This window comes from Haemaphysalis longicornis, unplaced genomic scaffold (assembly GCF_048455015.1).
Source record: "Haemaphysalis longicornis isolate Haplotype H1 unplaced genomic scaffold, Haemaphysalis longicornis Haplotype H1 scaffold_1, whole genome shotgun sequence".
NCBI lineage: Eukaryota > Metazoa > Arthropoda > Arachnida > Ixodida > Ixodidae > Haemaphysalis > Haemaphysalis longicornis.
Genome location: NW_027526203.1, coordinates 289,523,323 through 289,550,966, shown reverse-complemented (window position 1 = coordinate 289,550,966; position 27,644 = coordinate 289,523,323). Strand labels below are relative to the sequence as shown.

Genomic DNA, 27,644 nt, shown 5'->3' with positions numbered 1-27,644 from the left:
ATGATTAATAATATTTATTTTTAAAATGTTTTGAAGTCATTTTACGTTAATTTTACCTATTGTTATTGTGGATAGTACACCAACTAGTTTGCGTACCTGCGAGCAAGTTTTGTTTTGCCAACATAAGCAAGCGCTTTCAAAATGGCGTTCGGGCGGTACACGCATGCAATCGTGTGTCGAGTGCCGAACAGCATAAGGCAGTGTTCGGTGGGTGTTATTGGAGACATCAACGTCGAATTGGCCAGAAAAGAACATGAAGAGTTTTGCAAAACGCTTCGAAGCCTGGACCTGGATGTCATCGAACTCCAAGCGGACGAATCGACACCCGATTGCGCATTCGTCGATGACACCGCAATCATTTGCAACGGTGCTGCGTTAATCTGCAGGCCAGCCAACGGACTGCGCCAAAAAGAAGTAAGCGATAAGCGCAATTTTGCATTACTCAAAAGTGGCGGTAATTACAAATTCAGTGAAGATCTTCTCTTATTCCGAACAGTTTCCCACGGCTCGGGCTCCCACGCTGTCAATGTTCGAAGTCCATTCGTAGTGTCGTGTTTTGTGCTACTTCTGTACGAGGAAGTGCCGCTTGCGAAGTGTGGTCACTATGCCCAAGGATGACGTCAACTGCATTGTATTTGTTTTTGGCCCAGTCCTTGCGCGGGTAAAAAGTTTCCTGGTGTACCGAGGTGACACACCCATTCAACACATCTCGAAAGTCGCGCGCATCTACATGTTTAGCGTGTTACCTGGGTGTGGCAAATCACGCATGCACGACTCTCTTTTTTTCTACATACGCTGATCCTACGAGTCGTGATATGATCGCAGCAGCTGTATTGTCGCGCCTGGTTCGTGCTTGCATGCTATTTGGAGCCCGCGGCGACACAGCCGTGGTGGTTCACGCGCGCGCAGGTGGGACTACCAAGCATGGAATGTTGTTTGTCTTTCGAGGCGCGAGGTGTTATCGCGGCTGCTATCGTTGAAGGCCTCGTTCGAGGGCTTGAGTGTGGGTCATACAAACTTGAAGAACCGCAAAAGTGACGAAGAGAAACTATAACTTACCGCAAAACTTATCGCGCATGAAAATGTTTACTATGTGGCTTCGCACTTACTGAAACACCAGTTAGTAAAAAAAGAAAAGGCGCCGTTTGACAATTTCAGGAGGCTTTTTTTACTGTAATTTAGGTGTGTGTGTGTGTGAGTGCGTGCGACTGCAGTTGCCGTCTCCCCTCCCGAATCGTAGTTCAAAGATATGGTACCCGGTACACCTGCGCATGCGCACAATCAGTTTTGACGCCTCTGAGCATGCGCCGTGGCTCCGATTGCTTAGCGGGTGGTGTACCGCGACCTGTTAACTCTGATATCCTTAGTTTCACTGTTAACAACGGTACACGAGGCTAACTAAACGTTCTCTGTCCTTATAAATGCCTGAAGATAATAAGTATTCCCCTGTACTTTTGTTTTTAAGGGCTATAATTTGGGCCCTCCCTTGGCATGCCATGTAGTACCGTTTTCCTACTCCTCGGGAAAGTTTCTTTGGGCGTCCATGCTTAGTGGCTGATTTACGTAAACGGCTTTGACCCTGTACCAGGCTAAATATTACCTTTAGGCCAAGGGACCCGGATCATATATAGCAGCGGTCTTTTGCGCTGTCTGAGGTGCTTTTTTTTTTTTTTACCTTCACAGTTTTGTTATTCGGTATGAGAAGCCGAGGGAAGAGTAACCTTCCACCCCAACTATGTACTTTGTTCCACGCGTCGCAGGCCGTTCATACTTCAGTCACGGTATTCTGTTGAGTAAAGGGAGCGCACTACCCATTTAAAGGGCAAGAACTCCGTCAGTCCTCCGTGCCATGCTGAGATAGACCCAAAAAGACAAGATCGGTGTAGTATAAGAATAAACAATTTTTAAATTTAAAATCACAAGCAAATGGAGCGCTGCGCTCCCCTCAAAAAACGAATAGCCGCTACTCGCTTTCCCACTTGTCCCAATGATGTTATACATAGGGGGGGGTGACCAATGAGAACGGCGAAAAATGGGACATCTCGGGAAGTTCGAAGCCCGCGGTGGCCTGACAAGGCCGCATCTTGAAGGCGTCGTAACCACTAATAATACGAGCGCGAAAAGGAATTCTTACAGTGGTGCATCCTAATACCTGTAATATGACGAGTAGAAGAGTAGGCAGACAGCGCACATAAGCGCTGGAAGCGCGGCGGGAGCGTCTGTCCTCTATGCCTCACCGATGGCGACGTTGCCCCAAAACGCACTGCAGGGAAGCTTTTTCGCTGACGTCATCGTGGGTGAAGCGAAAGAGGGTTGAAGCGTAGAGCTTTCTTTGGTCGAAAGCCAATGTCGTCTAAGTCCAAATCGTTACGCCCAAATTTTACTGCAACAAAGCCAACTTACACGATGGGTTTCCACGCAGGGCACATCAAGCGCTTTCCGTGGTCGGAATCGAGCCGGGGTCCCTCGTGGTAAAGCGCGCCATTCCGTTTGCTCCATTACGACATCTAGAAGCAGTTTGGATTTTGTACTTTGGCCCCGGTTGCATGGGAGAAAGCTTCGCGTTTTAACCATCTTATTCTCTCTCTATTTCTTTTTCAAAGGGGAAAGAGGAAGCATTAGGCTCGTTTGTTTAAAAAAAAGTGCTACAAAAACCTCTTTGCACCACGAAGAAATTTAGTCCTTCAGCAAATTAGGGGTGTGTGCATATTAAAAAATTTTGAATATCGAAGTGAATACCGTATTTACTCGCATAATCCTCGCACTTTCTTTGCGGAAAAGTCAATGCAATGTTATGGGTGCGAGAATTATGCGGGGAAAAAAATCCGGTGCACAGTGTTGCCAATTTGCCTTATGCCAATCCCGCTAAATGTAGCGGTCGTTTTTTGTATATGTAAGCTCAGTGTTGCCAACAGCAGCTATTTCTTTTTATTTTATGATTTACAACGTAAACAGTCTCCCGTCGATCAGCGACCGTGAAATTGCCGCCTTTGCTTACTGGCGCGCGCCATATCTCGTGGTTTTATGTGCGTGCCCGTGCGTGCCCTACTCCAGTAACGCACGTTGAAGTCGGTGACGCCGAAGTGCCTGCCTGCGGCGCGGTTGCCGTGTTCGATCGCGTACTCTTTCGCTTTCAATTTGAAAGCGGCAGTGTAGCTGGCGCTGGCGTTCTTCCCCATGGCGAAGCGGCACCAAGCACAAAAAAATTCCCCCGCATTTCCCCTAGGGGGAGAATGTGAAAGTGCGAATGCACTGTTGTCGGCCCGCTTGCGGCGCTTGCGCTCGGCCCCCGCAGCCCACCGCCTCGCCGCCTTCTCTTCCATCTCTTCCATCGGGTTTGTAGTATCACGTGTACACCACGCAGTTATCAAGCCGCTATAACGCCGCTGAGTCGCCAACGCACGCCGCTGACGACGTAGTTTGAATGCGTTAAAGATATAAGGCGCGTCACTAACACTGATATCACCGTCGCGTCCGTGGCTTGGTCGGTAGAGCGTCGCGCTGCGGCCGCAAAGTCCTCGGATCGAAACCTGGCGCCGGATGCTGTTTCTTATTTAAATATAGAGGAGCACTGCGGACGCCGACGCCGCCGCCGCCGGCGGCGGTGGATGGTTTGGGGTCGCTTATAAAGTGCATTGCACTTAAAATATCGCAAGCCCGTGGATCCAATCGCCGTGTTGTTGAGGTGGGGCGTAGCCACTGCTGCATTTGCTTGTGCTTAGATTTTAAAACTGAGAATTACCCGGGGGGCGCTTGAGTCTGCCTACGAGCTTTGAATGCGAAGGATTTATGGCAAGGGGAATGAGCGAATCGGCCCTGAGCCTCTCTTCACCGGTCAATCGCTCCGAGTGGGTATGTGGATATTGTAGGTGGATAAGCGCACCCAAAGGGGAGCCTCCGTATCCACCGTGAGCTTGTGACGGCAGCCGTCATTGGCCAATCCCCTCGGGTGGGCACGTGACCAGTCCGACGACCATTCTCAACTCCGTGTTGAGAAGCTACGAATGTGTAACATGATAGCTCCGTAGAACTGTGACGAGGGTTCGATTCCCGGCCGTGGCGGCCGCTTTTCTGGTGGAGGCGAAAGGCGAAAACGCCCATGTGTTCGAGATTTCGGCGCACGTTGAAGATCCCCAGGTGGTCAAAATTAATCCTCAGCCCTAGCTCCACTGCGGCGCGCCTCATCGCCTGTGTAGCGTCGGCGCGTTAAACCTCGTAACCAATCAATCAGCTCCATAGAACCAGAATGGCACACAGGCGATGCCTACCACGCGAAGCATTACCAGGGGAAGCCCTGTTTAATGCTTTTGCATTCAAAACAGACTTGAAAGCGCGTCGACAACGTGTTTTATACGAGGCGTTCCATAGAACGCGCCTAAACTCGGCAGTGGCGAAGGGTGGCTGTCAACGGTAGCAAACCGCAGAGGAAGTAACGGAGCGGAAGAACGCAGCCAAGCAAGCAGACAGGCAGCGAAATTCACCATCGTCGTAAACTCCCCCGTTGCATGGCGGCAGGAACGAGCGTCCGCGCAACGCGTAGGAGGCAAATCGAAGCCATTGGAAAGTTTTAAAGGCGGAGCGGTTCTAGAAGCAAAGCGTCTCAAGCGGCAGAAGGACGAAGCCCTTCGACAACGTGAGGCGGCAGCAAAGCGTTTCGGTCGTTCGGTTGGACATTAATGCTTTTGTGTTTACAACCTACAAGAAATGCTTAGGTGTCATTGGAGTTTTAGATGCGACGCTCAGAGCATCTCTTGTCGGCGGCCCTGTCCTTCCTGCGTGCGTCCGTTGGTGTCCGCAGCCACTCTCCCCCTCTCCTCTCCGATAGCGAACACTCTCTCGCGAGGGGCATTGGATTGGATTGGATTGACTTGGATTGGATTAAAGTGGATTGTGTTGCGTCATAGCCGCGGTACTCTCTCTCTCCGCGGTCTCCTCTCCTTCGGGCGCGCTGCGCATATAACCGGTGTGCCGCTCTCCGGCGGCCTTTCGGTCGACGGTTGCTCTCCGCTTGTGCTTGAACCCCCCTCAGCGTCGCATCACACCAGGGTTCCCGCGAGGGGAGGTGGGCGTAATTTTTTCGCACCGTCGGCGCTACGCTGTGACATTGGGAGGCACCAAGGCGTTGTGAATCGCTATTTTGACCGGAAGCGCTTTCCGATGAGATCGCAGTTGTTACGTGCTTCCAGCTAGCAAAATTGCGCGTGTGTGTTCGTAAATTTGACGTTTGGTGGCATTTAACGATGGTGGTTGTAAGGTCTGCTTGTTTTCTGGTTTCCCCTTGTATCACGTTCACGGGCGGTGTTGAAAAACTGGGAGAACGTTACCGCAGACAACAATGTACTTTGCTCTTCGGCAAAAATACGATGTGCGTAACGTCTCACCTCACTTCGAGGCAGTTTTTAACGCGTTAACGCATTTTTTATTTGCTGTCGCAAAAACCTATAGCACCCGTCCATTTTTTTTAATGAAAAGAAAGCTGCTATATAGTGTCAGTCATGTACTGATGTTTTGCCTCAAATATGGCTAACGCTTTCTTTTTCGCCAGAATTTCACCCGTTTTAGTAATTTGGATAGGTTTTGCCTATTATATTTGTTTTTCAGGCATTTTAAATCGATTGACAGACAGACGGACAAACCAAAATTTCCCCGTTGCGGTAGCCCCAGGAAAACTAAAAAAAAAAAATCAGTGCCTTTCCTCCGCTGTGAAGAAGGATGACCAGCGAAGCTAGGCGCAGTATCCTCCCTGTTCTGTGGCGCAGTCCGAGAAGTGCACGAAACAAAACACGTTGTTTGCAATTTGCAATTGAGCATATTTAATTAGCTGAATGATACTTGGACGGACTGGAGTGTTATTCTAGCGGACCTGTCCGTTTCCCTCCCGTAGACGGGAATTCCGTAATATTTGCAAGCTTGCTGTGAACTACGTAATCACGAAAAATAGATGAAACATGGCGTAATGTTAAAGTCGTCTTATCAGTTAATTGTCGCATAATTTGTTTCCTACTGTAAAGTTCCGAAAGGACGCCCACCCAAAACTACAGATAACAAGTGCAAAACACGGAGTGGGCTATCTTTCGGGTCAGGCGCGAAAAACTAGAAAAAAGTGGCCGCACCGCCAACCAAAACTGTAGAGATGAGAAAAAATACCAGATGGGGCGTACTTCCGGGTCAAGTGCGGAAAGGGCAAATAAGTGACCGCATCAACAGATGATTCGCTTTTATTTTTTCTTTACAAAAAATGACGCCTCAACTATGACCAAGGCCCTAGCTCTAGCAGAAAGAAACCGCTTACGGACCCTTCCGGAACATCATCATGATTTTCTGTACTGAGGCTGCCAGAACGACTACCTCGCCGGCGGGAAACACTGTTTCATAGACTGCGACTTAATGTGGCGTTCACTAATGCCTACTTACATCGCATTGGCCAAAGTACAAGCCCACATTGCGACAACTGTGGCGCCCCCGAAACCGTCGAGCATGTCCTGCTAGAATGCTCCGCCTACATTGACGCAAGGAGTCGGTTAGAGGAAAGGATCACATGTCTTCACCCTGGACCAATTACGCTGAGCCTGCTACTTGGACCATGGCATTCTCCGTCATCTCAACGGAAAGTCCTGGATGCGTTATTTGGGTATCTTGAAGATATTGGCGTCACCGAGACTTTATAGCCCCCCTTAAGCGGTCAGTCTATGCTACGCCGCATGTCCCTTTATATGACCCTCTCTTTTTTTTCCCTCTTTCACCTACTACTCTTCTTTTTACTACTCATCTGTCTTTTCCCCGTTCCTTTTCCTGCAGAGTAGCATGTCGACGTACGCATGTTAGCAAACCTCTCTGCCTTTCCTCCTTTAATAAAGAGCTTCTCTCTCTCTCTCTCTCTCTCTCTCTCTATATATATATATATATATATATATATATATATATATATATATATATATATATATATATATATATATTTTGTTCACTATCGGCGCAAAAGCCATCGATTTTGGGAGGTGGGCGATCTTTGGGGTTTTCTAGTAAATTGAATATTTCACCCCTAAAGGTGGGTGGGCGTTAGCTCGGAACCTTACGGTAGTTGTTTCGGTAGAACAACTGTTACAGCCGTTTCTTGTAACGTATGTACTCCCCCCGTGACGGCCATAACAGCAGCCGGGAATTTTGCCACATTTACAGCTTCATTACGAAGCTAACTAATTATGACAAGTAAATGAAACGACGTAATGATAGAGTCGTCCTAGCGGCTAATTTCATAAGGTTTTTCAAGATACCTGCATTAGATTGAGAGCTACAGAGCATTCCCCAGAAAGTTGGCTTTGCCGCAAGATTAATTTTGTCGACGCGACTTTTCCCTACACACCCTGTCGACGCACGCAGTTTTGGGCTAGAAGAAAAATTGTCAAGGGCGATTTTTGTGGCTTTCCGGAACTTACATGTCCACTAAACGCTCCAACTGCCTGCCAGAGTTCTTCAATATCGAGTATCTCGGACTGCGGGCTGGTTGAGCGCGCTTGAGCAGTGTAGCTTGCTGGGCTAGTTGGTGCATTCTGGCGTTTTGGAAAAACCAGCGGTAAAGAAAATCACAAACACAAGTCAAAGAAAGGACTTTCTTTGACTTGTGTCTTCGCGTGTTTTTTTGCTGGTTTTTTCAAAACGCATGAGCAGCCCATTCTGGCCGTTTGCGGCATTGTGTCGCGTGTGCGCTCGCTGGCAGATACAAGACAGTTTTAGTTGAGCGTACGCACAGAGTTGCGCGCGCACGTAGGGGCAGCTTAGCGCGCGCAGCGAAGTTCTCGCGAAGAACCAGTTTTAGTTGACCGCACGCAGAAGTTGGTGCGTGGATAAACCAGTAGCGCCGAAATGCGCGCTTTGTGTGTCACGCAGCGCCACTGAACGCCAGATTGGCGAACGAAAGAAGTGGTTGTCGGCCAGCGCCAGACGTAAACCTAGCCAGAAGAAGCCGTAAACCAGTTTGTGAGGAGACGCCGTTCCTTTGTTCCTTCCGTTCACGGGCGAGAGCGACCGGAAAGAGGACGGGAGGGGCCGCGCGCACGGCCCGCAAAGCCCGCAAAACCCGCAACGCAAGAATCCAAAACTTGCGGGCGCACGCAGAGCGCGCGGCTGCCGCTTACGTACTGCGCATGCGCTCTCGCGCCTCCGCAAGTTCCTTGCGCGCGCAGAGCTGCTGCGTGCGCTCAACTAAAACTGTCTACAGTCGTTGTCGCTCGTGGTTTCGCGACTTCTTGCTGTTGTGCGCGGGAGCAGGGGCTCCTAGTCGATGGCTGAAGAAGCGGGAAGGGACTTCCAGCCTGCCACACCATAGAGTTTGCCCACCCCTGACCCCGTTCTGGGCAAACAATAAATTTATCTCTCACTCTTTCTCTTTGCGGACGTCAAAACATCTTGCCCGTTCAGGAGACTTTTATGGACTCTTTTTTTTTATGCTCGTCATTTTTTTTCTGTCTTCGTCTATTCACAAAGAAAAAGAAAAAAGGAAAATCGAGCAGCCCGCACTAGTGGTGCAAGGCTGGGGAAACAGCGGAGCAGGGGGTCGACCTAGGTTCTTCCGGTTGCGCTAAGTTTTGTTTTGTTAGTTTTTGCGATGTTTTTTTGTTGTTGTTTTTGAGCGCACGGCCGCATTGGACAGTTAATTACCTAACAGTCGCCGTTAAACATGCTCGATCGCAGTCGTCTTGAACGGCGTTCTGTAGGTTTAAATGCTCTCAGATTGAATTAAATTGCTGAAAATTGAGTTTATTTATTTTTAAATCATGCCTGAACGACTTCGCTCCTCTTGCATGGATGGAGAGGCTTAATTTCCACCCGCTCGTGAACTTTGTCCCGCTGTGACTTTCGCTTCGAACGGCTGCTTTTTCTGAAAGCGGGCGTTGAACAGCGCCAAAAGACGAGGGCAATACGGCTCCTTTTATCCGCTTAGACAGCTGTCAAGCTCCCGCTCTGTCGGATGCGTACCGCACTGCCCAAATTCGTTCGCGGACGCCGCGCGGGGAAGGATGTTCCAGTACAAGTAGCCGTGGTGTAACGAAAAGCGGGGCCGTCCGACCCTTGCATCCGGGAGGGAACGACGATCATAGGGCGATGTTTTGCGAGTGCGCCGAAGTCGGCCTTGCGCGCCCATCGGACCTTGTTGCGCGCGCTTGTCGATGAACGCACTCCGCTGCGGGGGACCGTCTGTGCCTGTTGGGCTAGAGAGAGACTCGAGATGTTTACAACGTCCTCTTTACAAATGTGCGCAAGTCTTTTCGGTGTCGTCTGTTTTTCTGTCCGCGTCGACTTGCAGAAGCGTTCTGGAGGGCAGGCGGTCGTCTGTCTCGATTTGGAAGTGCTGGAGCACCCGCTCAGCGAGGGGGGGATGTTACTTTGGCAGGAGGACTCTAGGTCAAGTGGGGGAAGTGGGCGTAGAAGTCTTGCGCGGGACGTCAGCTTCTAGAAGGAGTTACATTCGCACCAGCTAAAGCAGCACGAGGTCGTTTCTTCAATTCCGGTGGTTATGATGGAGGCGAAAAACGAGATCCTTCCGAGGGTCGCTCAGCATATGCGAAGAATGTAATTACTCGAACAGTAACTATAAGGTATGACTAGCAGGCACCAGCTTTTCCGACTGTTATCATCTCTCCGATCCAGTTATTTAGCAAACATAGACAGAGACAGAGAGAGAGAGAGGGGAAAAGATTCTGACTGTCATGAGTGAGAGTCGTGTCCAGTTCGGGTACTATCAGGACCTGGCCCTAGCTGTCTCATGAGCAGCGAGAAAACAGCATTAATGGCTCATGGCCGCAGAATCTACTCATATACATTTAGTGTAGACTGTTTTCTAAAGGGGAGGGAGAATGGCACATCTTGCCACCAGACTCCGCTAAGTGGGGTGGTCCCCACTAGAGCCACTAACTAAGCTACGTTGTGGCTCTAGTCCCCACTTTGGGACCACTCCACTCAAGCGGGATTCACACGACGGAGAAACCCTCTCATTTTGGCCCGCGGGACCCGCTCACGTGACCGGTTTTAGGCTCCGCCCCTCGGTGGGGATAGCCCGCGGTGGCTCCGCGAAAGAAAATGCCTCCGCATGTTTCCGCTCGACGGCGGTGGCCCTCGGCGGGGAATGGAACCTGTTCCTCGGCGCTGTCGTCTGCTATTCACTCCGCGTAGCTCCGCACGTGTGGATGCGCCGCCAGGCCGGATAATCCGGTCACGTGCTGTTGACGTCACATATCCGTCCGCCTCCTTGAGAGGGTTCCTCCGTCGTGTGAATCCCGCTTTAAGGACCACTTTGGGATCGCACCACTTTGGGACCACCCCATCCCAGGAGGCTTTGTGATTTGGGGTGAGGGGGAGCCTCAACTTCAGAGCCATAGAGGTGGCGAAGAAGCGGCTGGAATGGTGGGGAGGAAAAGTAGGGACAGGGATGGGTATGCAGGCGGAGTAATCATACGGATGAGAATTTAGAACAGCGGGGGGGAGGAAAAAAAGCTGGAGCAGCGATGGAAACTGGGGTGGGGGGAGGGTTAGCAAAAAGTAGGGCAAGTTAGTGGAATAAAACAGGCAAGTTGGTTGCTGACAACCGACGCCCCGATTCAAAGGGAGAGCCACTAATCATCATCATCATCACCATCACCACCATCCACAGTTACTGAAGCCCGATGAAGCTCTATCTTATTTACCACCCTCACGCAGTTAAACAAAAAAAAAAGAAAAAAAGCAAATGAGTGCAAAAGAATTACGAACTATGTAACTCCAAACAAAAATGCTTAGTTGGCAAAGTTCAGAAAATCAATTGTTCTGATAGTGCAAATGTAGATAAGTTAAAAAACGAAGCAAAAAAAAAAAGAAACTGACCAGTATACCCAACATGAACTAAAAATGATGAGAAATACAGTAAAGCCCGCTTATATCGAACAGTGCGAAGATTGTAAAATAGTTCGATATAGCAAAAATTCGATATAAGCTCAATTGAGCTATTCATAGTTAAATTTGACTTTTAGTAAACAATGCTTGGAATTTCTGCACAATTCTTTTAAGTTATGAGAGGAGAGTGGGGAGGCAAGGAGGTAACAATAGCTTTTTTTTTTTTTTTTAAAGCAGTTCATCAAAGCAGGTTTCACCAGACATGCGTATAAGGGGAATTATATTGCTGTGAGATTCACACGGCAGTTCTTCTTGCAGCATATGTAATTTTGTCCAGGATTGCTTCTCCTGTTGATTGTGCTGGCCATTTCTGAGCAAATGAGATCTGTTTCTTTTTCTTCCTTCTCTCTAGCTATTTTATAAACACCAAAGTGAACTTCATCAGCACTGGTCACACAGTGCAAGAAAAGCCCAATTGCCTAGTTTTTGTTGTCTGCAAAATTGTCTTTGGGTTTAGCAATTCATCACTTCAGAGAACTAATACAAAGTATACATTTTCTGTTGTGTTCCAGTTGGACATAATCAGGGCTACTATTAAGAAAGAGCTTGGCATCACAGTGATTGACATCCGGGATCCAAAAGCAGTCATCGAAGGCGGCAACGTGCTTTTCACAGGTGCGACTGAAAGTTGCATGGATGCACTCTTGTTTCACATTTTTGGTGATGAGCTGAAAGGGTAGTCTTCCACGCATGTTTTACCATTTTTTGTCACTTTACTCTTCTTTTGTTGGTCCTTACAATGATGATCCTAACAGGCATTCCCTTTTTGTCATCACAATGCTGCCCTCTGCTGGTCACTGTGTGGCGCAGGTCGCGAGTTCTTTGTGGGCATATCTCCTCGGACCAATGAGGCGGGAGCGCGGGCGCTGGCAGCCACGTTCCCCGAGTACCCAGTGACGCCCATCAAGCTGCCTAAGCGAAACCACCTCAAGGCACTTCTGTCCATGGCTGGTCCCGATGTCATCTGCCTGTCGGACAGCCCAGAAGCACAGGCTGTCAAAAGGGTACGCCCTCTCTGTGCTACTAGCTCTCAAAGGCTTGGCAGTCGTTGGGGGTAGGCACATCTGTGTGGCACACAGCCTGGCATGGCCTCTCTACTGGCGATGGGGCAGTGTGCCTAGTTTCTGGGCGAACAGTGTTTTGCGGATGCCACATGTTCACACCCATTGGTTCTTTGGGGTACTGTCAACGTCTCTGTACTGGCTGTGCTAACGGTGAAGCTGACATTGCAGGATGTGGGGTGGAAGGCAAACTTTAATAATAAACCTCGTCGAAGTATAATTCCTGTCAGCAGTTTCACTTTTGCGAGAAAGCGAAATTTCACCCTGCCTACTTTGCATCAAGATTTTTTATGTATTTTGCGTTCAACCTGTTGAAAGCATGGATGGAAACAAAGCAATGCAATGCCATTTATTTTTGCTGGGTAATGAATGTTTAAAACGAGCAGGTGTTTCTTGAAAAATGAGGAAGCAGTGTGGGGTTGTTCGTGTATGACTTCAGTTGGTGCAAAGAAAAAAAAAATTGTGTCATGTTAATTTTTTCTCCTGCAGATGGAGTGAAGGCAGCATGTACATGGCTGCGGAGTTAATTCCATGAGCTATTTCTTGTGAAATACAGATAATGGTAAAGCCCATATCCCCCAAAAGTATTAGTTGAACGGTCATCAGCTGCATACTCTTCTGTATTAGTGCATGTGGTGCTAACAAAAACTGGTGATGCTAAAATAATTTCATAGGGGAGAAAAATTCCAAACTTCGCGTAAATTGCCTGTGTATGCCTATGTTCTCTAGTCTCTCTCTGCGCCCACTGCCCCATAAAGTACAAAGCCCTACGTGGTGACTGGCTTGCCCCACATTTGTGCCTTTTTCTCAGTGATCAGATGGAGGCAAAATGGAAGTGTCTGTGATTTCGCCTGTTTGCTCTTTTCAGCTTGCTCTTGACATTTTTTTTTCCTTCTTGTTTTGATACTTTCTTGTTTTGATACTTTCTTGAGAATTTTTAATGAATTTTTTTGTCTTGAGTTTCGGATGTCCAAAGGCTACTTTTAGTTTGGAGGTTCATTGCAAATTTTCATGCAGACCAATTTTAGAGTCATTCAGTCTGAAGCTTTACACTGTGATGCTACTGCTAGTTTATGAGGCATGCTGCATGGAAAGCTCTAGATCAGCTTAGGGAATCTGTTGTGTGCAGTTGTGTGTTTCACTAAGTAGTAAATGTGGCCTCCTAGTCAGCCAAGATCTGCCCTCGTGAGTTCATGCTTTGCAGTAAAATGCCTTGCTGGTCAAGAACTTCCTGCTGAGCTTCAGGGAAACCTCAGGAGTCAGCAAAATTTGCATCAGTTGTGAAATAACTTGTTCGTTGCCCACAGGCTGCACCTGGGCCCCCACAGCTTTCAATTTATCACCTATGGTCGGAGTTCTTTGTTTTCGAGTAAATCCGTCTATTGCCCAACATTTGGTCACTGAGTTAGTGTGTTTATAAAAAGTTGGGTTAAATCTGATTTCTTGCGTAAAGTTTGCCACCAAAAAAAATATTTATTGTCACAAAGTAGGGCTGTAGCATGAAATGAGATCCTTTGACAGAGAAAAAAAATTACTGAGTGCAAACAGCTTGAGAGCAATTTCCAACTGAACAAAGACCAAAGCTTTATCGTAGTGAATCGTTTAACTATTACAAATTCCTGTTTATTTCGGTGACAGCTTACAGAGGGAAGCTTGTTTGGAAGTGAGTTTTAGCTGTCCGTAGTTGAAAATTGCCAAAATAAAATACAGACCTTCATATGGGTTACTGGATGCCTCCATAGCAGCATACAGCAAAGTGTCCCGCCGACACTATACTTCATAATAAATTTAAGTAGCTAACAGTTTTAACATGATGAAGGTTATGGCTTTTTTGGAATGCATGCAGAGGTGACACAAGTTTTAAGCCCGCATTTTCACTTTGTTACCAGTTCCTTGACAGACATTACCAGTGTCGAAGCTTTTTGTGTCTTGAAAGATGTTAATGCTATGTAATTATATTTCCTCATTTGTGAAGATAAAATTCAATTCTAAGTCATTAACACATACCTAATTTCCTCCTGGTTTGCAACTTTAAAAATAGTGGTGCTACCGGTGTAGAAGCTTTTTGTGTAAAAGATGTTTTCTCCTTTATGAAAATCAAATTCATTTCTAAAGGTCATCAATGTTTCAACATTTTAAATCAATTCCAAAAACATATTTGCGTGCACGTCGATTTTGGTGCTCAATAAACTTGCGGCGTTTTTGTTGTGGTGGTATGTGCAAGCGAATTCCTTTGTACCGAGAATACCTCAGATTAGCGCCCATTAAGATGCTATGCACATTGAAAGTGAGTGTCCCATTTTGATATTTACAATAGCTGACAGTATTTGAAGCTGTTTTAGTTGAATGCTGACCTGTTAAATAATGTGAGCTCTAATTTCAAAAGCAGTGGTCATGAGACGACTGGTTGCATCCTTCTGTGCCTTTTTTTTCCCCCAGCAAGTGGAGCGGGAAGCGACCTTCCAGTACCAGACGGTGACCTTACCCGAGGAGAGGGCTGCAGGTTGCTTGTACATCAATGGGCGCCTGCTGCACAGGCACGAGTTTCCAGCTGCCAACCAGGTGAACTGACTGGCGTGGGACCTCCTAAAGGGACCTTGCTGCAAGTGACTGCGCGTTATCCAATATGCTCCGTGGCTGTGTGTAATGGTACCTTGGAACTCAAGAACCTGTTTTGGCATCTGGCCCCAGCAGCGTGCAAGATTAACCACATCAGGGGTATTCATTGCGGTGCACATCAGGCTTGTTGTGCAGATTATAAGCCACAGGTCGGCTCAGTTGCATTTGAAGGGACGCTAAAGTGTACAAACATGCTCGTACCAAGCACCCTCGTCAGCAGCAGGTGTTGGGTAATGCATAATATGCCAAAGAGGATGAAAAATTGTCATTGCTGCCCCATACATTTTTCCTCGATTTGATTTGTGACATCACCTACCATGAAAAGAGATTGGTGGATCTTGTGCAAACATTTTTCTGTAAGGAACCGTAAGATAATCCTCCTCACTTAAATGCCACATCCATTTGTCTTTGTTACAGTTTTGGTCATGGCATGCAAGTGCAGTTTGAAGATTTAAGGGTGTGAATGCGCTTGTAAGAGCAAGCACTTTTGAAAACGTCCTGAGGAACAAAAATTGTCCCTATTCTTAAGTCAGGCTCTAGCATAATTCTGCCTGTAGTGCATACACTTAGATCACCAATTTACTCCGTGTCTCCTGCTGCTTGCTTTCTGACTTAAAACTGGGAGCAGTGGTACTGAAGTCGTTTTGGTTGGGTCAGACAAATCTCAAGAATTGCCTTGGTGTTACGATCATGAGTGCAGAGGATGTTTCTGAAAAGACTAGTGCACGGTGTCAAACCAGCAAGGGCTGGTTTGGCGCCGTGGTCTTGTATAATGTCATATTGTTGTACTGCTGTACAGTGTATGAAAACTGGGATGGGAATTGGAAAACATAGCATAAAAGCTGGAAGACATTTGCCCATGCATGTCCACCTATCACGTGCCTGCTGGCCCTGTGTTGTTACCGATTCCTCCCAGATAGAGATTATCCCAGCAACTGTTTGCCTTTTTAACGTGCTGTCTTTTCTTTTGATCGTTTCTTTCGACTAGGAGTTCGCTGAAAAGATTGACTACGGGCGTGTAACGCTTTCAGTCACAGAGCTGAGCAAAGCCAGCAACGGTCTTCCCAGCCTGGCATTATTGGTGCGCAAGAGCAGGCACCACTGAAGCCAGGACGACATCCAGTTCATCTCCTCCTCCACAGTACCAAGTCCGGGTTTGAAACTGTTCACACAAGTATTACACATTAGCCAGTTCTTGCCATGGCACATGTTAATACAAAACTTGCAGAAGCATATATTCTCTTAAATTATGGTTAACAGTCTGTTTATTGATCAATTGCCAATCTGGAAAAGTCTTGAAATTTGGTGCAAGCGGGGACAGACTTCCCTATGAACCAAAAAAATTGTTAGCTGGCATGCTTGTGCTGGCATTCTTACAAAAAAGAAAAAGAAAAGTGGGTGTGTTTTTTTTTATTGCAATATACACTTTTTCAGGTGAAAATTCTCACTTTAGTGCATAAGGGCTGTGCGCCTAAAGTGTAAAGACCTTTTTTTTTCCCTCCCCTTGTGGAGTGACAGGAAATGCCCACACAAGCATACCACACCGGTGTGTTGTTGTTGCACTGCCTTAGGAGCGACTTTGTTAACAAGTGCTTTGGCTTCATTTGGTGGTCACACACAACATCGTTTTATGTTGTTGCATTTAGTGCTCTTTATTTCCATTCACATGGGACTCTGAAAGCACACTAATTTAACAGTGTGGAACTTGATAGCGGAACGTGTGTGTAAAAAAAGAGAACAGAGTGACGAGGAACACCCGCAGCGGCATGACACGGTGTTGTGTCATGTCGATTTGTCATGTCACTTTGTGTTTCACACACTTCTGTCAATCACGTACCCAAACCACCTCACCTGTTCATTCACTCTTTTTAATGTTATGCAGCTGTGGAGCTTGCAAGTTGCACACAGCCATTAAGGGTTCACCCATTATGTCACAAATACACTTTTGTTGTGTGAGAAAGGCAAACTTACTTGGTTTTAGAAGTCTGAATAAGGAAACCAGCATCGTGCCTGACCTTTTCAGAGACTGTCTTTTGATGGTGAAACTTGTACTGAAACAGTTATGAAAAAATTACGATGTGAGGACAATTCTTGCCATTGCTTATTACGTTGGCTACTGGAACAAATAAAATTGGACTGGCTAAATGAGTGGCAGGGTTGCTTTTTTATATTAAGGCACGCAAGAGTAAAAAAAAGGGGGCATCAACAGTATCAAGTCCTGCCAGCATGCCTGAACGACACTTATCAGTGAACTAAGTATGCTGTTATTTCTTAACTGCTATACCCTTTCATGTTTAAGCAGCTTTTTTACATTAGTTGTAATGGAGTGGAGAGCAAGGTTCTTGTGTTTTTGTGCTGGCAACAAATCTAGAAACATTAGTCAGCGCAAGGCATTTCATTTTTATTTTACAGATGTAGCTGAGCACAAGTACTCATACAAAAAAAAAACATCGATTGCGTGGGTCGGTCATGGGTAAAATGAAAATATGCCAGTCCCCACTGGCCCCGTTGTGCGTACTGGCCGAAGAAATCTGTGCTTGTTCAAACACGGTGCCACGCGGGGTGCACCATGATCAAAATTTTGGCCGCTTTAGCTGGTGCGTTTATATGTTGGGACCATGCAGCGTATTTGTTTGTTTGTGTCAGCACTGTCTTGTTTTTGAAATCAAACACACCTTGATGTTGAAAGCAACCACCATGTGTGCAGCTAAGAAAGGGCCTATGCCAAGCATGGCCCTAGTGCAGGACCGTGCAAGATTACTGGTCTTGGTCTTGTGCAGTCAAGTTGGAGTGATATATTGCAGTAGTGGTCATCTGTATTGTACTAATGAGCACTGAGTGCACCGAAGCCACCGGAAAAGAAACGAGTCACAAAGGAGTCCTATCTGTACAGGCATATGTTCCCGTTATGCAAGAAATGTTCACTCATGCAATGAACATAATTAGTCGGTGCTTTCTTGCTAAATTTTTAAAGCTCCCACTGCCTATAGCACAAAGCAGATTTCTTTTTATAGCACAATGCCTGCCAAGTTTCTGCAGTCAATAAATTGTATTTAAAGTTGAGCAAGGTAACACGGTAACTACTGTTGAACTTATAAACCAGTGGGAAGCAAGAGAAGAAAAATGGCCATAATTGTACACATTTTGTGTGGGCACCTTCGACACTTTTTTGTATGGTGTTAGCTTACACACTGCACCTACTAGAATTTCAGATCAAAGTACCACCAGATCTGTGCTTTGTGCAACACAGCTGAATGTGCCCTTACAGCTTAACGGGTTCGCTGTTACGATATGTGCATCTACTACAGGAGCATCTAAGCTAGAAGGACACTCTGACAAAACTACGGTGTATCTTGTACTGTTTTTTTAATAACAGTGTCTTTAGCAGTGCTGAAGGTGAAACAACAGCATCTACACTGGACAGCAAGAAAAAAAAGGGTACTTGTGATATAGATTTGCTTATTATTAGCCATCTTGAGGCCTTCCATTCTGATTTTTTTGTGTATTGCGGCAGCTTGTAACTGCTTTTGCTTCGCTATCCTCATTTAAGGTACTCGGGGGGGTTGTGACGGGGCAACGTGTGGGCTGGAGCACAGCACAACCCATTTCTAGGAATGGCAGATGGGAAAGTGTAGTTTTGATGTGTTTTGTGCATTTAGCAATGACCAGTATGGTTTGGATGCAGCGTATTTAGGTCGATAAACTGCTTAGTCATCAAAAATCACCTTCTGTCATTGAACTTGTGGTTGTTGGCATGGTCATGTGAAATTCATGAAGGCAGTTGTACAAAGAACCACAATTGTGAGAAATTGTGGTTCTTTGGAAGCAGTTGCTCGTCATCTGAAATGTAACATCTGCAAGGTTTAAAAAGAAGCTGCAAAGGTGCACTAAAAAGGGGGAAAAGATGCAGCAACAAGTTTGATGTCCAGTTTGCCACACACAAGTCGACCAATTTCACCGTGTTTGAATGATCCTCAAGTGCCCTACTGTCAGGTTTGTGACATAGTCCTGTTGAAGTTGCAGGTTTGTAGCTGGTTGTTGTGTAATGTGAAGTTGCTAATTTGTTTGTTAGTCTGGGTTAGTGGTAGCTTCCATCAGTGCATTCCAGTCGTCCTGCTTTGTGAAGCCACTATGCAGTTTTTATTTGTCTTCAAGAAAAGGTTGTGGATAGTTATGTTCCTCGCTCTATTGTGATGATAAACCTGAGACCTACGATCTTTAGGGTTCTATGGTCCAGCTAGTCCGAGGCCTTGCTGATGATGACCATTGTCTAGCAACGGTTTCCTGCAGCTGTTTCTTCTTCTTCTTTTGTTGTTGTTAGTGGTATGTCTCTAAAGTGTCATTAGTGTCTTTGTTATGTTATATGTAGTTTCGCTGCTCCAAATGCACACAGTTTCAATTGACAGAACATCATTTCACAGTGTTCCTTTAGCCCTGTACAGGTTTTCTATCATGAAGCATAACAGCGGCTGACAGTTCGTATTAGAGCTCACATCAGGACAAGACTCGTACAGCTGGTGCTATTTGCTATTTGAAAGATAGTTTTAGACAATAACACTAAAATTGAGCTATGCAGCACATACAAAAACTAAGTGTAACGACATGAATCTACACCAGGGGACAAAAGTTTACAGGATGCAACTTCGACGTTCCAAGCTAGTAGTTTCTCTGCTGCCTGAAGGCTCAGAACTTGATTCGTACTCTTTAGCGAAGCATCGTACTTCGAAGCATCAGCACCATATGCTTCTTGGGAGATTAGCACTGAGGCCATGGAGAAAATCACTTCAATTGCTGAAATCATATCCTGTAAACTTTTGCCCCCTGGGTGTACACTTTATTCAACATTATCTAGGTAACCGTGACCATGCATGGTTTTTCCTGTCATACGTTAAGTGACTGCAAAGCTGTTAAAAAAATTGATGATTGTGTTGAGCAGAGTTACATGTCTTCTCTCTTTGCAAATAGAGATGAGCTGATGTTATTTACAGCTGCATTAACAGTGAGCTGTGATCCCAGCCCAAAAAGAGCCTCGGATCTACCACGATCTAGAACTCCATTTGACCAAGTTTGTCAATCGTCATCACTTCGAAACAGGGTCCACATTTTACTCTCTTTTCCCCAGATTCCTTTCGAACTTTATTGATGTGTGCATAGTCTGTTTACTTTAGCCATTTGCTTATGTATTCACCTCATTACGTGGATATTGTTACTATAATGTCTTGTGCCAGTCGTGGTGGCTGCACTGCCTGTCACGGATGCTTTGATGTGCCTGCAGCATAGCTCTGTTGCCTGGGTCTAAGCTCTGCAAGAACTTGCACTCGTTTTCTTCACAGTGTTTTGATGCAAATGGCGGTGGGAGCTTCCAAGAGAATGATGTTAGTTTGGGTACAAATGAGCAAGCATTTAACATTATTCTGGAAGCCGATATTGCTGCTTGTGTCACAACCAGAGAAAAAGCACAATAAAAAAAATTATTGGCAAATCATGTTTCTTAAAATTTTTGATATAAAGTTTGCTTGGGCTGCCTATCTAGCATTGGCTGCCTTATTCAGGACCGGAAGTGCGTGACAGTTGGGCACGTTTGTTTTTCTTTTTAGTAAAACCAAATAGAACTGATGTGGTTTAGTTCGAGATATAATTGTGCCTGGTCACCTAACTGGCAGCCACCAAACCGCTTTGTAGGTTAAGGCAAACTGCCATGGTGTATGCTTTTTCCCACCCTCTGTGCAAGGTATGTTTTTACGCGCTTGCATCTTTCATTTTTATGCATAGGCTAAGAAGCAGTTAAGACACGGGTCTAACGCAGTTCATTTGCCTTTCTGACATGCGCATAAAGCAGCACACGTAATTTCTAAAGTTTTTAAAGGGGCCCGGAAGACAAAACACGTTTGGTTCATTAAAAGGACTGATTTGTCCCGACAATAAGGACACCAATTTTATCGCAAACTACAAACAAATAATCGAGACATTAAGAAAACATATCAACCGTGGCAACTCCTCAGCCACTGTCTGGCGATTTCTTTATGACGTCACAGAATCTTGTTCGCGCAATTGGCGGCCACCGGCCTAAGTTACCGCCAAGAAACATGACTGGACGATTGTAGTAGGGCCTCTAGTTCCATTTGATCATCGCACTTGAATGTTAACGTGTAGTTAACACACTTGAAGACTAGATTTTGAGTACTGGCCCAGATTACATCACTCCTGCTCATACGACATCACTGCAGCTCGAAATTTGAAAGTTTTTCAATATTTTTGGCATTTTCTTGGTTAACTAAAAAAAAGCGTATTTTCCAGCTTGAATGTAGCTGAGGGAGTTAACAAAGGCTAGTTCTTTTAAATTGAGCAAAGTTGTATTTTGTCTTCATGGCCCCTTTAACTGCAGCCTGTTTGCAATGCCTCCTTGTTGGTGATCCTGGGCAAAAGGAATTGTTGCCACTGTAAACTTCGTTGTAAACTTAGTTCATTGCAATTTGAGAACTTGCTGCTACTTGGTTTCTTTCAAAAGATGCATTGAACGTGTTACTGAAAGTACTGAAAGACTTTCAATTACCTCCAGCTTTTTGGGAGTTAATCGTGTCGAAGTTAGCTTCTTGCAAGCTACAGTAAAATTTTGATGGTATCTTAGGGTAGCAAAAAATATTCGCATTATTAAAGAACAAACGAAATGAACAGAAATAAAATGCATATTCTTTTACTCTACTTCCACCTGAAGAAGTCTGTTACATGCCCCGTCATTTTTTGTACACGAACATGGTTGAAATACTTAGAAAACACGCTGATTTCTTGGCTTTTGTGTTAGCCAACACACACTTTGCCGTGAAAGGTGAGTATTTTGTACACCTCTGCCTGCTCTCAGTTGCAGGGGTAGGGAAGTTCTACACCTGCTCCCAGATGGCAGCGCCTCCTTGGAAATCAAGAAGGGGAAAACTCCTTAAGAGCTCACGAGGAACAACTAAAAAATAAAGGAAAGCGAAATGCAGCTACAATGAGGCATAGAGCTCTGTGTGGTTATAACAAAGATGAAGTAGTGAGAGGAATATAAAAAGGAGTAATGGTTGCGGGCCTCATATTTGCGAATGCAGTACTCTGCTTAATATCAGACGCTCTATCATGCCTTAAAGTGAACCAGAAAACGGTAGGCCGTTTGGCTTTAAGAGCGCAAGGTAAAACAACTAATGAAGGGAGATATGGGCTCGGAGTAAAATAGTTAGACTGGACTGGACTGGAAAGGACTTTATAGAAAAGCTCACAGTAAAATACATTTTGAGGGGAGGTTGACAGCAATGGATCAACGTAGGTGGACAGCTAAAGTTTTTAGGTACCTATACATGAAAAGCGTGGACACACAATGGCTAAGGAAGACTAGAAGGCTAATGATGAAATTCGGAAAGAACAGGGGAGACTCAGACAGCCAGAGTAACCAAAAAGTTCAAAAAATGACCAGGCAGTTATGATCAAAGCAGTGCAAGCCTTCGTTATGCACTTTCAGTGTCCCTTAATGAAGAACCTAACACAAAGTTTTGGTCTCGTCAGTCACTAAAGTTCCATGTTCGAAAGTAAGTTTCCACTTGTCTCAAATGCTGAATAAAACATGCATTGCTTCAGGTTGTACATCTACCAGAACTGACGCTACCTTTTAATATACTGTACCGTCCAACATTTGCACATTGTTTGAGCTAATAATAGTAAAAAAAAATCACTAAGTTTACTACCGACTTTTCACTAAGTTTACTACCGACTTTTCTTTCCGCATATGAAGTAAGCTTTGGTTCTAATTTGGATGCAAGAATGCCAAGACCTGCCGGATTCTGATTGCATGTTGCTGGAAAGAGACCCCATCGACGTTCCGGATCTGTTTAAGAACGCTTCATTTCTGCCTGTCAAACACTGCACTTTCAGTGGAAGCTGCTACAAACAAGACCACAGAAGCTTCCACATGGGAGCTTCGGTATTGGTGGCCGTGGCAAACTTAAAGGGGCCATGTAGACAAAACACAAGTTCATTCTGTTCGAAAAATTTTGTTTTATAGTGCCCCTAGCGCTTGCCCGGTAGCAAACGATGCCTTATTCACTGAGAAATTACACAATGTAAGCCAAAATTTTAATTTTCCCGCCAAACCGTGTTTCACGATGTCAGCGATGATGTATCCGGGGCGGGTATTTGAAACAATTGTTAGTACAGTGACTAGGGCTGCAGCGAACGGCCAAACGTGTTTTGCTGCCTCGTCTACCATTCAACCTTCCATATAGCGCCACGATACTGCTCAGGTCCGCAGTCCACACTTTCTTTGTTTTTGACCGGATTTGTACCTTGCTAATTTTTATTACGGTTGATAGTAATCATTTCGTGAAACATGGAGTATGCTCGACAAAAAGAGTCACAGAAGACGACGTCACTTATGCCAGTTGGCCAATAGAAGCTCAACGCACCGGATGGCTGTGCAGCTATAACCGGCATAGTGCAAGTATAGTACGCACTGGTGGTTCTATGCTTATGCGTGCATTTGTAACTTCCCTTGTTTACTACACCATTCCTACTGCTACAAAAAGAATACACATTAAATTTAAGTGCAAGTAGCTCTTTCTGCAAGCTTATAAGCCCTGCCTAACTTGCATTTGCTTTTGACGGCCTCAGCCATTGCACAGCTGGCCATAAGTCTTAGTATTGGAAATAGCGACTGGTTCGCATGGCCATTCTCGTTTTTCCTAATTATAGAGCTTATTTGAGTGAAGTTCGTGTTAAAGGTGCTATTCTAACGAGGCAATCTTTTGAATGAACCTAACTTGCATTTTGTCTTCATGGCCCCTTTAACCATACAACTGCTTGAGTGCCATGTTCTGTCCTGCTTCACTCCAACTTCCAAAGTGTTTTTCCACTATTTAGAAGCCATGTCTTGTGTGATGCACAGGGATGCCCTGCCTACGTTTGTGTCACAGTCACATTTAAACAGCATGGTGACCGCAGTATGGTTCATTGTGGAAGAGGAAATGGATGGCCAGATAGACATTAGACAAATAGCCAGATAGATCTCTTAAGGGGGGGACACTGCTCTTAAAACAGCTTCCTCTAATTGTTAAGTAAACTCTGTGAAACTTGTCACTCTTCCTGCTTTTTTCCCAGATTTCAAATATGCCATTAATTTGTCAGTCAGTCAATTAGTTCCCAAGATAACTAGAGATAATTAGCCATTTTTGGAGGAACGATAGACAAAACAGTGCTAGTCACATAACTGTAATCTTTATATTTTCCAATACTATGAACCCTGGTGAATGCAATAAGACAAGTGGTTTTTCGGTGCACCACTTGGAACTAATTTTACAGATCTTTAAACCTTAGTGGCACCAGTGGCAAGGAACCACTTCGGATGTCCATTTCAAACACCAAAGTTTAATGAGCTATAAAATTACTTCCAAGCGGGGCATCAAAAGCCGATTCTCTTATTGCACTCACCAGGCTTCATAGTATTGGAAAATATAAAGACTACAGTTTTATGGCTAACAGCTTTGTCTACTGTTCCTCCAAAAATGACTATTTATCTCTAATTATCTTGGATACTAAGACTGACTCAAAAAATAACGGCATATTTGAAATCTGTGGGAAAAAAGCAGCAAGACTGACAAGTTTCACAGTGTTTACGTAACATTGAAAGGAAGCTATTTAAAGAGCAGTGTCCCCCCTTAAACGTGCTCGTAATGCAAGAAGGACCTAGTCTCTTCTTTGCCGTTCACAAAAAAAGCACTCGCACTGAATGCTACCCTCATTTCTAATCAGTCCACCAGGCATGTCATAAAAAATCCATTTTGTCACACCTCGTTTAGCACAGCCAACGAATTAACAGTAGGCCCAAAGCCCACCAGTGTGAGATGCAAAATATGCACCAGGACCTTTCAAGAAGCGGATAACCGAATTTCTCTGTGGCCTCCGTTAAGTCGCAAGTGCAGTGTCCCCAACATTCTAGCGGGCAGAGCAGCCAAAAGTGTGCGGAAATACTATACGTCCATGGCACCGGAAAATCGTTAGCCTGCATTCTTCGTGAATATGGTGTGTCAGCTAAAAACCTGCACCCTGGTCTCATAGACGTAGAGGACAAAGTACAAAAGAAAAATTTCCTGGGGTTGTCTGTGAAGTGCCATGTGCGGACTGTGACAAGGTCTACGTTGGCATATCGGGCAACTTTTTGCAGCGACTCAAGCAACACCAGAAGGTGATCACAAATGCTCTGGCAGAGCATGCGCAGTTGATGGCACGCGACATTGATCGATTGATTGGGGTGGAGCATGCATCTTTGCAATGGATAAGAGCATGTTATCTAGACTGCATCTCCAATTGTTAGTAATCCATTGATTTGATTTGACTGATTGTAGGGTTTCACGCGCCGACGCTTTTCGCCTCCATCAGAAAAGCGGCGGCGGCGGCCAGGAATCGAGCCCGCGTCCTCGTGTTAAATTGTTAGTAATTCAAGCTGCTTCACAAAAAACTAAATCATACCAAAGGAACTCCCCCCATCCATATAGGCACAAAGCTTATGTCACATGTTACAGTGCATATTAACTTCAATCTTGTATTCTTTAATTGTGAACAAGGCACTTGTGTTGGGCACCAAAACATCAAGTATGTTATTATTATATGTGCTCAGGGTTATTTTATTCTTACAATGACCCTACCCAACCAGACGGCTGTCCATCAAACCATTGACTTAGCTCTCGCATTATAAAAATGTGTTTAGTGATCATCGGCTACTTTTTATATGAAAGCACAATATACCCCATTACGCAAGAATCTGGCATCGACATGACCAAGCTATAGTTCCAAAAATGGTCGACGGTGCGAAGAGAATAAAAATGAAAAGACAACTGGGTGGATTTGGGTCTTGGATTCAAACCCAGGCCTGCAGAATGCGAGTCAAGACTGCCCCCCTATACCATGACCAATCCTTGGCTCTAGTTAAGCGAAGATGGCCCTAGTGGATGCGTTGTGGCCTTCAACTTCAAAGCATGTGTTGGAGACTTGTGCTGAGGCATGCAGGAGTAATTTGAGCATGCTAACTGCAAAAGAAGCAAAGCACGTTTACGCTAATAGCGTGTATGTGGGACTAACAAGGGAAATTGGCTGAGTCTCTTAATCATAGTACAGTCGAACACGGATATATCGAACACGCATATATCGAATTATTGTCTATATCGAACAGTCTGAACATCCCCTTGGAAAACCATGCAAAAGCATAGCGCTGTTGTTCGAGTGTATCGAGCTCCCGATCACGGGCACGTTCGATATATCGAACGCTGCGCCGCAAGTTACCGCTTGTCGCGACATTGAAGAGGTCTGTGATGTGTGCAGCTTTCAGATAACCTTTAGATGGGCATATTTTATATTTCGAATTATCGATATATCGAACTTTTTCGCGATCCCCTTGGAGTTCAATATATGCGTGTTCGACTGTAACACGGAGAAGAAAACTACTCAATAGGAGGTAATGAGAGGGCACAATCGTACCACTGGACACATCTGCATGTTTGTGATGTCTCTACTACGATGGACTATGTGCGCGTACACCGGCAGCAGCTGTGAAATGTGGTTTCCCATGGAAGTACACGTCAGAATAACATGCGCAGGAACACAAAACTGCCACACAATGGATAAAGAGGCAGGCGCTCACTGCAGCTTAAACCCCCTTAGCCAATGCCACCATAGCCGCTACGACGCAGAGACTGCACGCCACACATACATCACTCTGATGACGAAGGCAGTCACGACAGAATAATCATGACCTGCCATTAGACATAGAGGTAAAATCAGGGTTCGTACAGAATTCAGGAACAATTCAAGGATATTCAAGGACTTTCAATGCCCTGCCAAGGCATTTTCAAGTGTGAAGGGGAGCGTGTGTGTGTACTAACGTTTCACTACTGTTTTCACACGCTAAATGTTTGCTTCTTTAAATCTCAAAAACTGAACTCAAGAATAATCTCTTTGGAACAGCTCCACCCTTTGGAAGTGGACAAGTTTACCCCCACCCACAGTAATACTGGGGAAGCTTTACAAAAGCCATGCCATCTTGAACTTTTTTGAGCTCTGCAAATGCTTTGAATAGTCTCAGATAGCACGGAACATAACTTAATACCCCCCGCCATCCTCATCCCCCAAATTTCTGTGTTCATTATGAGGGTCAGGGGGATTGACGACTCTACTGGTTCTACCCACCTTCACACTCGTCAAAATAAAATATTCCAGTAAAGCTTAGGAGCTAGGTGCACTGTGTTCTCACATTCAGAGTTTTGCTTATCTGTGCTCATTTTTATTTCACCCCGGAGTGTCAGCACCATTCGTTTTCAAAACGTAGCGGGGCATAGCTGTGGCGGGGCACAGCAACGAGAAGATATGTAAAATGAATAACAGGATGAGGCAATGCAGAAAGCAGCATGGAAAATTGGAAGGGGACCTGTGCTAATCTCTGCCTCGTCTGATGCAGGGACTTTCGTTTCGTACGAGCCATTGTATAAAGCAGCACACCTGTGCTCCCAAGCTCACTTTAAATTGTAAAAGCTGTATAAAGCAGCACTACTGTGCCCTCAAGCTGGCTTTAAATTCTAAAAAGCATGTCTTGGATGGGGAGTGTGCAGGGCCACAGTGACCTAATCCACGAAAACCCAGTCATGTAATTGGGTCTCCTCTTTGTTGCCCGTAGAAATCGAGTGTTTTCTAGAAGAAAAAATTCCAGGCTTTCAAGGCCCTCGAAAACTCAATTTTCAATTTGTAGGGTTTTCAAGGACTTGTACGAACCCTGTTAAAAATGCAAGTAAAATGCAAGTAAAATGCAATGCTTTTGCATTCCCTTATGCAAGCAGTCTTAAACGTCACTTTGCTTGGAATGGGTCTCGGGGGAACGCCGCACCCCCTTTTGCTTATCAGTGGCCATGTTAGCCTGTGCCACGGAGCAAGAATATATAGGAGAGGAAACGCCCATTGCGGCCGGCGCGATCGAGCGACCAGATAATGTCACAATGATAACTACGGCGACCTACGGAGCTTTGCAGCTGC

The 27,644-nt window shown here is 45.4% G+C and overlaps 1 protein-coding gene across 1 annotated transcript; it reads left to right on the top strand.

The window, feature by feature from the left end:
• The first annotated feature begins 105 nt into the window (after nt 1-105).
• LOC144147766 (N(G),N(G)-dimethylarginine dimethylaminohydrolase 1) lies at nt 106-20,085 on the top strand. Its single transcript, XM_077679583.1, has 5 exons — nt 106-414; nt 11,436-11,538; nt 11,734-11,927; nt 14,424-14,546; nt 15,592-20,085. Exons 1-5 carry the CDS (start codon nt 142-144, stop codon nt 15,706-15,708), a joined length of 810 nt encoding a protein of 269 aa, XP_077535709.1. The 5' UTR covers nt 106-141; the 3' UTR covers nt 15,709-20,085.
• Nucleotides 20,086-27,644: the final 7,559 nt, after the last annotated feature.